This window comes from Monodon monoceros, unplaced genomic scaffold, assembly GCF_005190385.1.
Source record: "Monodon monoceros isolate NGI ecotype Baffin Bay Population unplaced genomic scaffold, NGI_Narwhal_1 Super_Scaffold_18, whole genome shotgun sequence".
Classification (NCBI taxonomy): Eukaryota; Metazoa; Chordata; class Mammalia; order Artiodactyla; family Monodontidae; genus Monodon; species Monodon monoceros.
Genome location: NW_021703774.1, coordinates 69,982,061 through 69,993,165, shown reverse-complemented (window position 1 = coordinate 69,993,165; position 11,105 = coordinate 69,982,061). Strand labels below are relative to the sequence as shown.

At 57.4% G+C, this 11,105-nt stretch overlaps 1 protein-coding gene across 2 annotated transcripts in view; it reads left to right on the top strand.

Annotated features, from left to right (window-relative positions):
* Positions 1 to 5,635, top strand: part of EFNA3 (ephrin A3) — an 8,823-nt gene extending 3,188 nt beyond the window's left edge. The window contains exons 2-5 of one of the 2 annotated variants that reach the window (XM_029231277.1): positions 3,180 to 3,493; positions 3,963 to 4,028; positions 4,216 to 4,293; positions 4,506 to 5,635. In XM_029231277.1, coding sequence (XP_029087110.1) covers positions 3,180 to 3,493; positions 3,963 to 4,028; positions 4,216 to 4,293; positions 4,506 to 4,636 — 589 coding nt within the window. In that variant the 3' untranslated portion in view covers positions 4,637 to 5,635. The remainder of the gene's footprint in view (positions 1 to 3,179; positions 3,494 to 3,962; positions 4,029 to 4,215; positions 4,294 to 4,505) is intronic. The other variant, XM_029231278.1, reaches the window with a different exon arrangement.
* Positions 5,636 to 11,105: the final 5,470 nt, after the last annotated feature.

Genomic DNA, 11,105 nt, shown 5'->3' with positions numbered 1-11,105 from the left:
GCCGCCGCCGCCGCCGCCGCCGCCGCCGCCGCCGCCGCCGCCGCCGCTGTCGCAGGGAGGAGGGGCGGGGATATGGGGCGCGCTGATTTTCTCCCATCCGACGCCGTCCGGAGAAGCCCAGGGCCCCGTCCCGGGCTGGCAAGACCCAGTGCAGTGGGGCGCCGAGGCCCGGGGCGCCGGAGGGGTGAGGGGGTGTCAGCGTGCACGCGCCGCCCCGCGAGCGTTCTCTCCAGTCACCCACCCAAGCCCGGGTGGGCGGACCCCACGCCGCACACACGTGGTCAGGCCTAGTCTGCTGGGGTGAGCGGCGCGCAGCCTCGGGGGCGCGCGCTAGAGAGAAGGAGAACCGGGGTCCGGTGTCTTTATCTCTCCTCCACTTCCTTAGCTCTGCATCCTGGCGTCTGGGGTGGGGGCAGGGATTTAACAAGTTCAGCTCTCTGGGGATCCTTTCCCTACTCCCTGGTCCGTTAGACACCCGGTTTACCTGCCCCTAATTGCCCCAGGGGGAGAGGTTTGCTCCTTCCCCGCTCCCCCGCCGCCCACCCCACCAGGCTCGAGCAGGTAGGGCACTGAAGGAGTGAAAGTGAGGGGTGGGAATGCGCACCGGGGGCGGTGAGAGCCGGGAGAAATGAAACAGGGTGAGGGGGCACCCCCTCCAGGTGGGGTGTGTTGACACGCCTTTCTGGAGGAGAAATGGGAGGCCAGGAGGGGATGAAGTGAGGAAGAATAGAGAACTGTTTGAAGGGGCAGGCACGACCCAGCCCCCAGATCCCAGCCTATCCTCTTCTCCCGTGGGGCGGGGGGTGGGGTGTGGCTCTAGGTTAGAGAGGTGCGGCCCTGGAGGGGGGGTGAGCTGTGGCGCTAAGCCGGGGCCTAGCGGCACCTCCCTCTTCAGTGCCAAGGCTGGGAGGATGACAGATTCAATTAAAGCGCCCAAGCCAAGCAGACACCTCAGGTCTCCCAGGAGGTGTGGCTGGGGATTCCTGGCACCCAGCCCTTTGCCCCCTGTCCACCAGCTACCAACTGGGCACAGTCATTCCACAAGCAGTTCTTTCTCCCACATGCCCAGCTTGGGGAGGGAGGTGCATTTCAGGGGCTGTTCCACTCAGCCCAGGGATGGGAAAGAGGTGGCTCCTCTTCAGTTGTGGTCGCCCAGCAACCTTTGTATAAGGCTACTCCCCTCTGCATTAAGGAAACTGAGGTACCTGTAGGGATAGCTCTGGCTTTGGCTTCCTCTCTGCTAGAGCAGGGTGTGTTGTGGAGGAACTGGGCAGTGCCCTAGGGAGGCGCTACTTCAGAGGAGGGCTGGAAACCCGGGCGAAGCTAATGGACAGAGGCCCCAGTGTGCCTGTGCAGCTGCTCCAGGCCTGGCACTGGTGGCCCCCTCCTCAAAGCCTGTGGAGAAAACAGTAGACTTTGGGCTTGGGGATAGAGAGGCAAACCTGGGGTGGTGGCTGGGAGCTAGGCCTGGTCTAACCCGTTTTCCTGCTCCCAGTGCCCCAGGCAGAGACTCCTGCCCACCTGAGTGCCAGGGCCAAGGAGGGGCCAGAGTGACCCATCACTCCCATGGGAACCGAGTGGGGCTGGTGGCATTCCTGATGATTCAGGGAGGCTGTGCCCATTCTTACTGGGGTGCTCAAGCACCAGCTCTTACCTATCTGCCTTACTGCTAGGCTTGGAAGGGAGTACCTGGGGAGGGGGTGGCACAGGCAAGGCCAAGGAAGTAAGGTGAGGTGAAGAGGGACTCTCAAGGCCCCATGCCATCCAAAGGCCTCCAAGCTCGTTTCCCTAATGGATCTAATTACTGTTTGTGGAACTGGAAGGTGCCTGGCGACATGGGGAGTGAGTCTCTCCCCTCAGGGAGTTCCAGGGACCAGGGACCCCAGTGGTTTGATATTTTGCCAAGTACCCCATGCCTTCCTGTGTCCACCACACTCCCCTCTCACTGCCAAGATGTGTGCATTCTTATGCTAAGGAAATTAGGGGAAACTCCTGCCTACTTCTCTGAGTTTCTTTCTGCATTCAGACGTTTCTCCCATCCCCACACCACTCAGTACCACCATGGAGAACAGTAACACCAACATTTTGATGGTAACTAGCAAGGCAGGCGGGGATTACAAGGGACCCAGCATCTGCTTCTCTGCTCACAGAAGGATCAGGGAAGTAAGAGGCACAGCCGTCTTGTCTGGGCACTATGCCCACTACTCTTCCCGGCATCATCATCACCTGGGGCGTTGGCGTCCAGGTTGAGGAGGGAGGTGTATAGAGACAGAAGTTTTGGCTGGTTAGCGTGACACCACACGGAGCCTTGGTGTTGAGTCCCTTAGCTCCCTGATCTATTGTGTCACGTTATTGGGGACCTAATTGTCCGTGGCCTCAGGGTGGAGGTCAGTGGGACTCAAGGTACAGAGGCCAGTCATACCGTAGAGAGAGCATGTGCCAGTGTGTGTGTGTATGGAAAGAGCAGGAAGAAAGCTTGCGATTGCTGGGGTCAACCAATACTGGCATGCCAGTCCAGCACACATATCACCTACTTTTTCTATGTGTATGCCGCCTATGAGTGGGCGGTGAACATATTTGTGTGTGTGCCATAGAACTTGTGCATGTATATGCATGAAGCCTCCATACATGCGTCTGTGAGGGCAGGTCCTGTCCGACTCGCCTTTGGGGCCGACTGGCAGCAGCAGGAAAGCATGCTGGGAGAGGCGATGGAGAGTGCGCATCCCTCGAAGGGATCCCTCCCACTTTCACACTTCCATTCCTTCTATCCTTCCTCCCTACTAGTGAATTATGGGGGATGGACAGAGGAAATCCGGGCCTGGGTCTGGGAGTCGCTGGGGCCTGCGCCGTTTCTGTGGTAACCAAAGCATACGTTCCCTTCTTCCCTCCACCCTTCTCCCCCGCCTCTTTTCCTTCTGAGGCCGGCAGGGCTTCCCTGTGCCTTTGCTACCCTCTGGTGGCCACCATGAGAAGGGCAGAACAAGGAGTGGGCCTGGAAGGATAGTTGGGGGACTGGCGGCACTAGGGCCCTGGGGACAGAGACAGGGACTGAGAAGGGAGGAAGCTCCGAAGAAAAACCGGGAGGCTCCGAGGACCCTGGGGAAGGTCTGCGGAGCGGTGAGGTGGAAAGTGGGTTGGCCTTGGGTTTGTTCTCTCTGACCCGCTTCCTCTCCCCACAGCCTGCGGCGAGAGGGCTACACAGTGCAGGTGAATGTGAACGATTATCTGGATATTTACTGCCCGCACTACAACAGCTCAGGGGTGGGCCCGGGGGCGGGGCCAGGGCCCGGAGGCGGGGCGGAGCAGTACGTGCTGTATATGGTGAGCCGGGCAGGCTACCGCACCTGCAACGCCAGCCAAGGCTTCAAGCGCTGGGAGTGCAACCGACCGCACGCTCCCCACAGCCCCATCAAGTTCTCGGAGAAGTTCCAGCGCTACAGCGCCTTCTCTCTGGGCTACGAGTTCCACGCGGGCCACGAGTACTACTACATCTGTAAGTGACGGCCAGGCGGCGGACCAGGGCGGGACCTAAAAGTGCCAGGGGGTGGAGTCCCGAGGGGCCGGCGGCGGGCCAACGCTGCAAGGCACTAGGTCTCCGTCGCTTGGAGTGATACCTCGGGATGAGGCGTGGGGGCTGGGGACCTCAGGGTTCCAGCTCAGAGTCTTGAGGCTAAGAAAGAGGTTAGTGGCATTCCGAACTTTGGGTCGCAGAGTCACTGTTTCTGTGAGGGCCATTTCTGGGCCGGGACCTCAGGGGTCATTGTTTCTTGAGGGATGGGACCCAAAGGGCTTCTAGGGCTGACGGCGGAGCCACCACGACCAATGCGCAAAGGGTGGAGGAGGTACTGAAGGACACTGCCCAAGAGGGGCAGTTTGGAGGCGGTGAAAAGGAGAGTTTCTGAGCGAGGAGGGCACGGGGTGTAAATCTGGAGAAAGCCACTCAGGCCCGATCTCCTCCCCAGCCACGCCCACCCACAATCTGCACTGGAAGTGTCTGAGGATGAAGGTGTTCGTCTGCTGCGCCTCCAGTGAGTATAATAGGCTCCCAGCCGCGACCCCATTCTCGGCTCCCCTGCTTTGGGGCTCCCCTGGCTTCCTGGGGGTGGGGGCGGAGGGCACAGGCGAGGGGGACTCGCTCCTCAGCTGTAACAGGGGGAGGGGATCCTGGCCCTGACTATCCCCTCCTCTCTCCCCTCCCCGCACCCCCCCCCGCAGCATCGCACTCCGGGGAGAAGCCGGTCCCCACTCTCCCCCAGTTCACCATGGGCCCCAATGTGAAGATCAACGTGCTGGGTGAGTCTGCGCAGCGCCCTCTGGTGGCCACTGCTGGATCCGCAGCCCCCTCCCCGGTGCCTGCTCATCTTGCATGTCTTTCCTGGGGTCACCGATCTTTACCACCCCCGTGGGTGGTCACGTCCCCCGCTCCACTGCTGCTGCCGCTGCCGCGTGCCCCGCCCCAGCACTCAGCACAGCTCTCACCAGTCTGTCTATTCATCTATCCACAGAAGACTTTGAGGGAGAGAACCCCCAGGTGCCCAAGCTTGAGAAGAGCATCAGCGGGACCAGCCCCAAGCGGGAACACCTGCCCCTGGCGGTGGGCATCGCCTTCTTCCTTATGACACTCTTGGCCTCCTAGCTCTGCCCCGTCCCTTGGCGGGGAGAAATGGAGTGGGACTGGGACAGAGCAGGGAGGCTTTGGCCTCTCCAAGGGAAGCCTAGCCTTGGGGCCTAGACCCCTCCTCTGATGGCTGGAAGTGGGGTCTGCACCATACATCTGTGCCCACCCCTTCTGCCCCCTCCCCACCAAGTAGGGCACTGTAGTGGACCAGGCACAGGGACAACCAAGGGTTCCAAGTGGCCTTGTGGCTCTGGTAATGTTTGGTACCAAACCCGGGGGGCCATAAGGGGCAGTGTTCAGGACTCCCTGCCCCCTGGTACCTTTCTCTGACCCCTGGTGCCCTCCCCCCTTGTCCCCCCCGAGAGAGAGACAAATGTGCCCCAGAGAGAACAAATCGAAGTGTGGGAGACACCCCCAATCACTCTCTTCCAGGGGCAGAACATGGGGAGGGGACTGGATGGGCGAAGGGGTGGCACCGCCTGCTGCCCCCTTCCCCTGTTTACAGCAATAAGCATGTCCTCCTCCCCCTACTCCCACTCCCAGGACTGTGGTTTGGATTGAATCCAAGTTTACAAGTAGACACCCCTGGGGGGGCCGTCAGTGGACAAGGGTGACAAGGGGTGGGCATTGGGGTGCCAGGCAGGCATGTACAGACTCTATATCTCTATATATAATGTACAGATGGACAGAATCCCTCCCCCTCCTTAACCCCCTGACCTTCCTTGACATCCCCTTCCAGCTTCAGACCCCTTCCCCACCAGGCTAGGCCCCCCACTGGGGGACCACCTGGCCCCTCTTTTGTCTTCTGTGAAGACAGGACCTATGCAACGCACAGACACTTTTGGAGACCGTGAGACAACAACGCCCCCTCCCCTCCAGCCCTGAGCGGGGACCCAGCTCCCAGGACCTTGCCCTGCCCATCCTCTGTGGTCCCCACCCATTCTCCTGGGCCTTTTTCAAGTGCTTTGGCTGTGACTTTCATACTCTGCTCTTAGTCTAAAAAAATAAACTGGAGATGAAAATAACTGAGTGTGTGTAATTTCCAGGGGCCATCACTCTTCTGTACACTGGTTAAATAAACCCCACAGATCACAGGGCCTGGGGAGGGGACAGGACTCTAGGGCCAAAGGGTCAACTGAACACCTTATTCTGTGGCTCATCTCCCCTAAGGAGGCAGCTCTGAGTGGAGGGAGCAACAAGGGCTTCCGAGCAGGGCATGGCAACCTCTCTGAGCCTCAGTCAGAAAATTTAGGTTATAATACACCTCTCACAGGGTTGGTGTAAAGATTAAATGGCAGAGGGAGTATAAGGCTCAATCAGTGATGGTTTTCTCCTTTTCTTCCCATTCCATTCTGTAACCAGAAGTTCTTGACTGGGGTCTATGGATTTCAGGGGGGTGTGAACCTAGATAGGAAAAAATTATATCTTTATTTTCACTCGCCTGTAACTGAAATTTAACATTCTCCTATGTACTTGGGCAATAAGCCACAGTAGTGGGCTTCCCTGGTGGCTCAGTGGTTAAGAATTCACCTGCCAATGCAGGGGACACAGGTTTGAGGCCCTGGTCAGGGAAGATCCCACATGCCACGGAGCAACTAAGCCCGTGTGCCACAACTACTGAGCCTGTGCTCTAGAGCCCCTGAGCCACAACTACTGAGCCCACGTGCCACAACTACTGAAGCCTACGCTCCTAGAGCCCCTGCTCTTCAACAAGAGAAACTACCGCAATGAGAAGCCTGCGCACCGCAACAAAGAGTAGCCCCCGCTCACCGCAACTAGAGAAAGCCCGTGCGCAGCAATGAAGACCCAACACAGCCAAAATTAATAAATAAATTAATTAATTTAAAAACAATGTGAAGGTAAAACAAAGAAGCTTTAAAAAAAAAATAGCCACAGTAGTTTTAAGGGCGCCTGTGACTTTGTAACAGACACAGATGTGTTCAGACTGCGTTATAGTTTTTGAAGATATCTCAAAATATCATTTACTCTCATCACTACTTTGAAATAACCGTGGTTGTTAGATCTTGTTTTTAATGTGTTAATAAAGAAGCATATATATTACTATACCAAAAAATGTAAATGTTTTGATAACTGTGTTTCAATATAATTGGTTTCCTTTATAATCCTTTGTAATTTTATTTCTTTCATTTAAAACATTATGGCCAAAAGGCTGAGAGTTTGCGGGTGCTGTAGCCGCACATAACAACAGCATCCTACATCCATCAGGAGAGTGAGGGGACAGAAGGAAGAAGACGTGACAGTGGCTGAAGCCGTCAAAGGTCACAGCCCCACCTAAGCCCAGTGAGGTCAGGGTTGTACAGGTGGGCACTTCAGGAGGGTGGTGAGGGGTTGCTGATAAGGGCCAAGATCTATCCAGGCTTCCCTTGCCCAGCCAAGCTCCCTGGCCCACGGAGGGGGTGCCTTTTTCCTCATTGCCAAGCAGTGACTCCAGCCCAACCAGGGCACTGTGTGGGCAGGCTGGGTCCTGGGTGAGTGCCCCTCCTGTGTGCCCTGTGGCTCCTGCCAGCTGCACTGTGAGTCTCTGAGCAGCAGGGACTGTGTCTTCTCCCCCTCTGTACTCATAAAACATGGGAAACGGAATTTCGACCAGACCGTGGAGAGTGGGTAGGTTTCCCACTGGCAGAGCTGGGAGGAGTGGGAGTGGGAGGGCAGGTGTGGAAAGGATCAGGGGCAGCCAGTGCACTAGTCCGAGGCTCCCTACGTGGAGACAGGACTTGAAAAGGTAGGCTCATCGATCTAGTCATTCATGGATTCAATCGACATTTATTGAGTGCCTGCTGAGTGCCAGGCCCTAACCTGGGTACTGGGGATACAAAGAAGGCAGTCTCTAGCCTCGGATAAGCTCATAATTTCCCATGTGTTGATATGTGATGAGGAATCAGTGACACACACACATATGGCAATGTAACCAGGTGTAACACGGGTAAATGTCAGGAAGCTATAGGAACATGGGGGAAAAAAAGTCACACTCTAGCCTGGGGACGTAGGAGGAGGAGGTACACATAGCTGGGGCCCTACTAGGCAGTCTTGAGGGCCTTGAAGGCTGAGGAGTGTGGGCTTGTCCCATAAAGGAGCCCAGGCTGCAGGCTCCCTCCAACCCCAGGGCTACGTGGGGTAGGAGCTGGCCGGCTGGGATGCGGAGGATCTAGTGGGTTCAAAAATCCAAGAATGGGTGGCTTCCCTGGTGGCGCAGTGGTTGAGAGTCCGCCTGCCGATGCAGGGGACACGGGTTCGTGCCCCGGTCCGCGAAGATCCCACATGTCGCGGAGCGGCCGGGCCCATGAGCCATGGCCACTGAGCCTGTGCATACGGATCCTGTGCTCCGCAACGGGAGAGGCCACAGCAGTGAGAGGCCCGCGTACCACAAAAAAAAAAAAAAAAAATCCAAGAATGAGAAGGCTGCAAGAAGGCCAGGCATTTGGGAGCAGGAACTAGAGCAAGCCAGCTTCCGTTCACTGAGCGCCTACTACATGCCAGGCACTGTGCCCAGTGCTTTACATGCATTGTGTGCATCATGCCCTTGGAAGCCTTACTACCCCAGTAGCACAGATAGGAAAACTTGAGGGCCTAAGAGGCTATGTCCCTCAAGGCTGACATTCAAAATGGGTCTGTCTGTCGCTGTATTCTGACCATTGGACCCTGCACCACCACCTGGAACCCTTTCCCACAAATTCTGATTGCCTTCTGTCATCCCCTGCATCAGAGTCACTCAGAGTTTTTGGAGAAAGACATCAAAGGACTTCAGCTCTGGATTGGGGGAGCCAGTCCAAACCCCGCATTTTACATATGTGAAAACCGAGGCTCAGAGAGAGCAAGTGACCTGCCCACAGTCACTTAGATGTCCATGGCAGAGCCAGGACTGGAACTCAGGTTTCCTGAGCCCCCATTTTTTCCTATCATATTGTGATGCCCCAGAAGGGAAGATCTGCACCTTCCCAGGAGTTGGAGACTGGTCTTTGAAACCCCTTAATCCCCCACAAGCAGGGATTAAGGAGGAAGCACGACTCACTTCAAAGATCTCTTTTCATTTCCCCTGAGGCTGGGGCTTCAGGAAGTTCTGGGGTGCTGCTGGGATCCCCCTCAGGGAAGGCTTTAGTTCCCAGAGCACGTAAGATGGAGTGGGGTGAGGGCTCAGCATTTAGATGCACAGATGACATGGCCCTGAGCCCGCCTGCCACAGGGCCTCTGCCTTGTGGCACCAAGATCTGCACAGACCAGGGTGTCCTGGCCAAGGCAGAGGTGAGATGATGCCAGTGGTGGGCCTGAGGGCAAGGGCTGGAGGTGCGAATGAGGGCAGGGGTGGCAGGAAGGGAGGAAGGGAGCCTACGATCCAGACTCAATACCTGTTGATGGAGAGGATAAAGCAGGGGAGGAGTGCACAGAACCAAATAGAACAGTTTGGGATATGGGACTGAGCAAGATGCTGGGGGGAGGGGGCCAGAGAGCACCAGGACAACAGCAGGGCATGGGAAAGCCAGGCTAAGCCACCTTCTTCCTGCTGCCACATCCCAGCACCTGGGATGCCCCTAGAATCTGCTGATGGCTGCCAGATGGTGCCCCAGGACCTGACATTCTGCTAGTGTCCTGTCCCCACCCCAAAGGACAGGGCCCTGAGGCCAGGGAAGTTCAATTCAGTGAGCTGTGCCAGCTCCAGACTGGCAAATCCAGCTCCACATGGCAGCGTGCCCACGCTGAGCAGGGTCCTCTTCCTCGTTGTTCTCTTGTCCTGGCCGCCTCCACAAGGGCCTCAAGAGGGTTCATATCAACACACGCTGGAATTCCCAGAGGGTCCTCATAGGGACATCCCAGGACACAGCCAGACAGAGACTCTCACATGGCCCCTTCCTTCCTGCCCTCCCCAGGGTGAAAAACTGCAGCCACAACAAACAACTCAGAACAGATTTTGGCTGGTGGAGTGAAGTTCAGAGCCAGCCGCGTCCTCCCCTTCTGGACACGAGGTCAGCAGGGCCGTTTGCAATCCAGGCTGGGTTCAAAGCCTTGTGCCCTGGGTTGGGGGCCTGCAAGGGTGGGTGCTGGCCCTTGAGGGGAGCAGGGGGCTGCACTGGAGGATGCTTTAGGCTCAGCCTGTTCTGGAGCCTGGGGCAGAGTGGAGACATCCCAGTCCATCCTCCATCTCAGAACTTCTCTGACCCCTTACCCCCTTCTCTCCCTCCCTTCAGTTCTAGATGCTATGGGGCTGAGAGTGGACTTGGGCCAAGTCCACACCTGTCCAGCTTAGAGCTACTCAGCCCCAAAGCCTTACGCAGTCTCCCTTGCCATCCTTGTTCTGCCTTATTGGCAAACCCAGGAGCATGGGCTGAGCTGGGGGGACATGGGTCATGGGTTAGATGTGGTGGTGACATGGGCTGGGATGGGACAGAGATTGAAATGGAGGGACATGAGCTAGGACCAGGAGACATGGACTTGGATGGGGGGGAAACAGGTGTGGATGAAGGACATGAGCTAGGTGGGGTGGGGTGGGGTGAGGGCTAGCATGAGGGACAGAGGTGGGAAGTGGTGGGGACACATAGGCTGGGTAGCTCAGCCCCTGGATGACACACTGGCAAGTGTGGTGCTGACACAGGGAACAGCCCAGATGTGCTGGGGCCAGGCCAGACAGGACACTTTGGGCCCAGAGCAGGAAGAGCAGCTGCAAGCAGAACCCAGAGATGCTGGCCTGAGATCTGAGCCAGGGAAGCCTGGCCTCTGGCTTAAACAGAGGTTGGGGGGAGCGGGGACAGATGCAGCCCCTCCTCCAGAGGGTCAGCGTCACACGCTTGGCTTTCACCACAGCACCTGGCCGGGGTTAATTACAGGGCTGTCGCCAAGCCTGGCTATAAGAGGGTGGACGAACCGGCCTGGGGACCTGCGAGAGCTCAGCTCAAGTGGCTTGGGGTCCCCCAACCTGCCCCTGAGAGGCTGGTGTTGGCCAGGGGACGCTTCGGCTTCACATTCGCACTCACGCACAATTTTGCACACTTCAGTTCACACCCAGGCATATAACCTCACAACCTTGCAACCCCATGCATTCAATCAAATTCCCTGCTCTGAGATGGGGTGGGGGAGGGGAATGACAACCCTGAAGGGGCCTCAGAAAGGAAGGCAGGGGCTTTGTTTACACAGCTGAAGTGGAAGGGTCCTCCCTGGGCCAAGGGAGCAGCTCAGGCAGCACGGGCCCACCGGCAACCCCTGCCCCTGCAGCCGCCCCGCGGGCAGGCCCCTGACACACACCGCTTCGCCACTTCCACACACATTCCGGCGTGCATGCTCAACACACTTCAAAGCCACACTCCCACCCTTCACGGGCACCAGGCACACACAGGAAGGTCACACTGTCTAACACACTCAACAAACAAGAGCCCACACACAGGTGGAGGGGCTTACAGGCACCCAAGCCACACTTGCACCCAGGGTCACACAGGGTGACACGCTTGAGGACTGGCATCCGACAGATGACAGTTGCCAA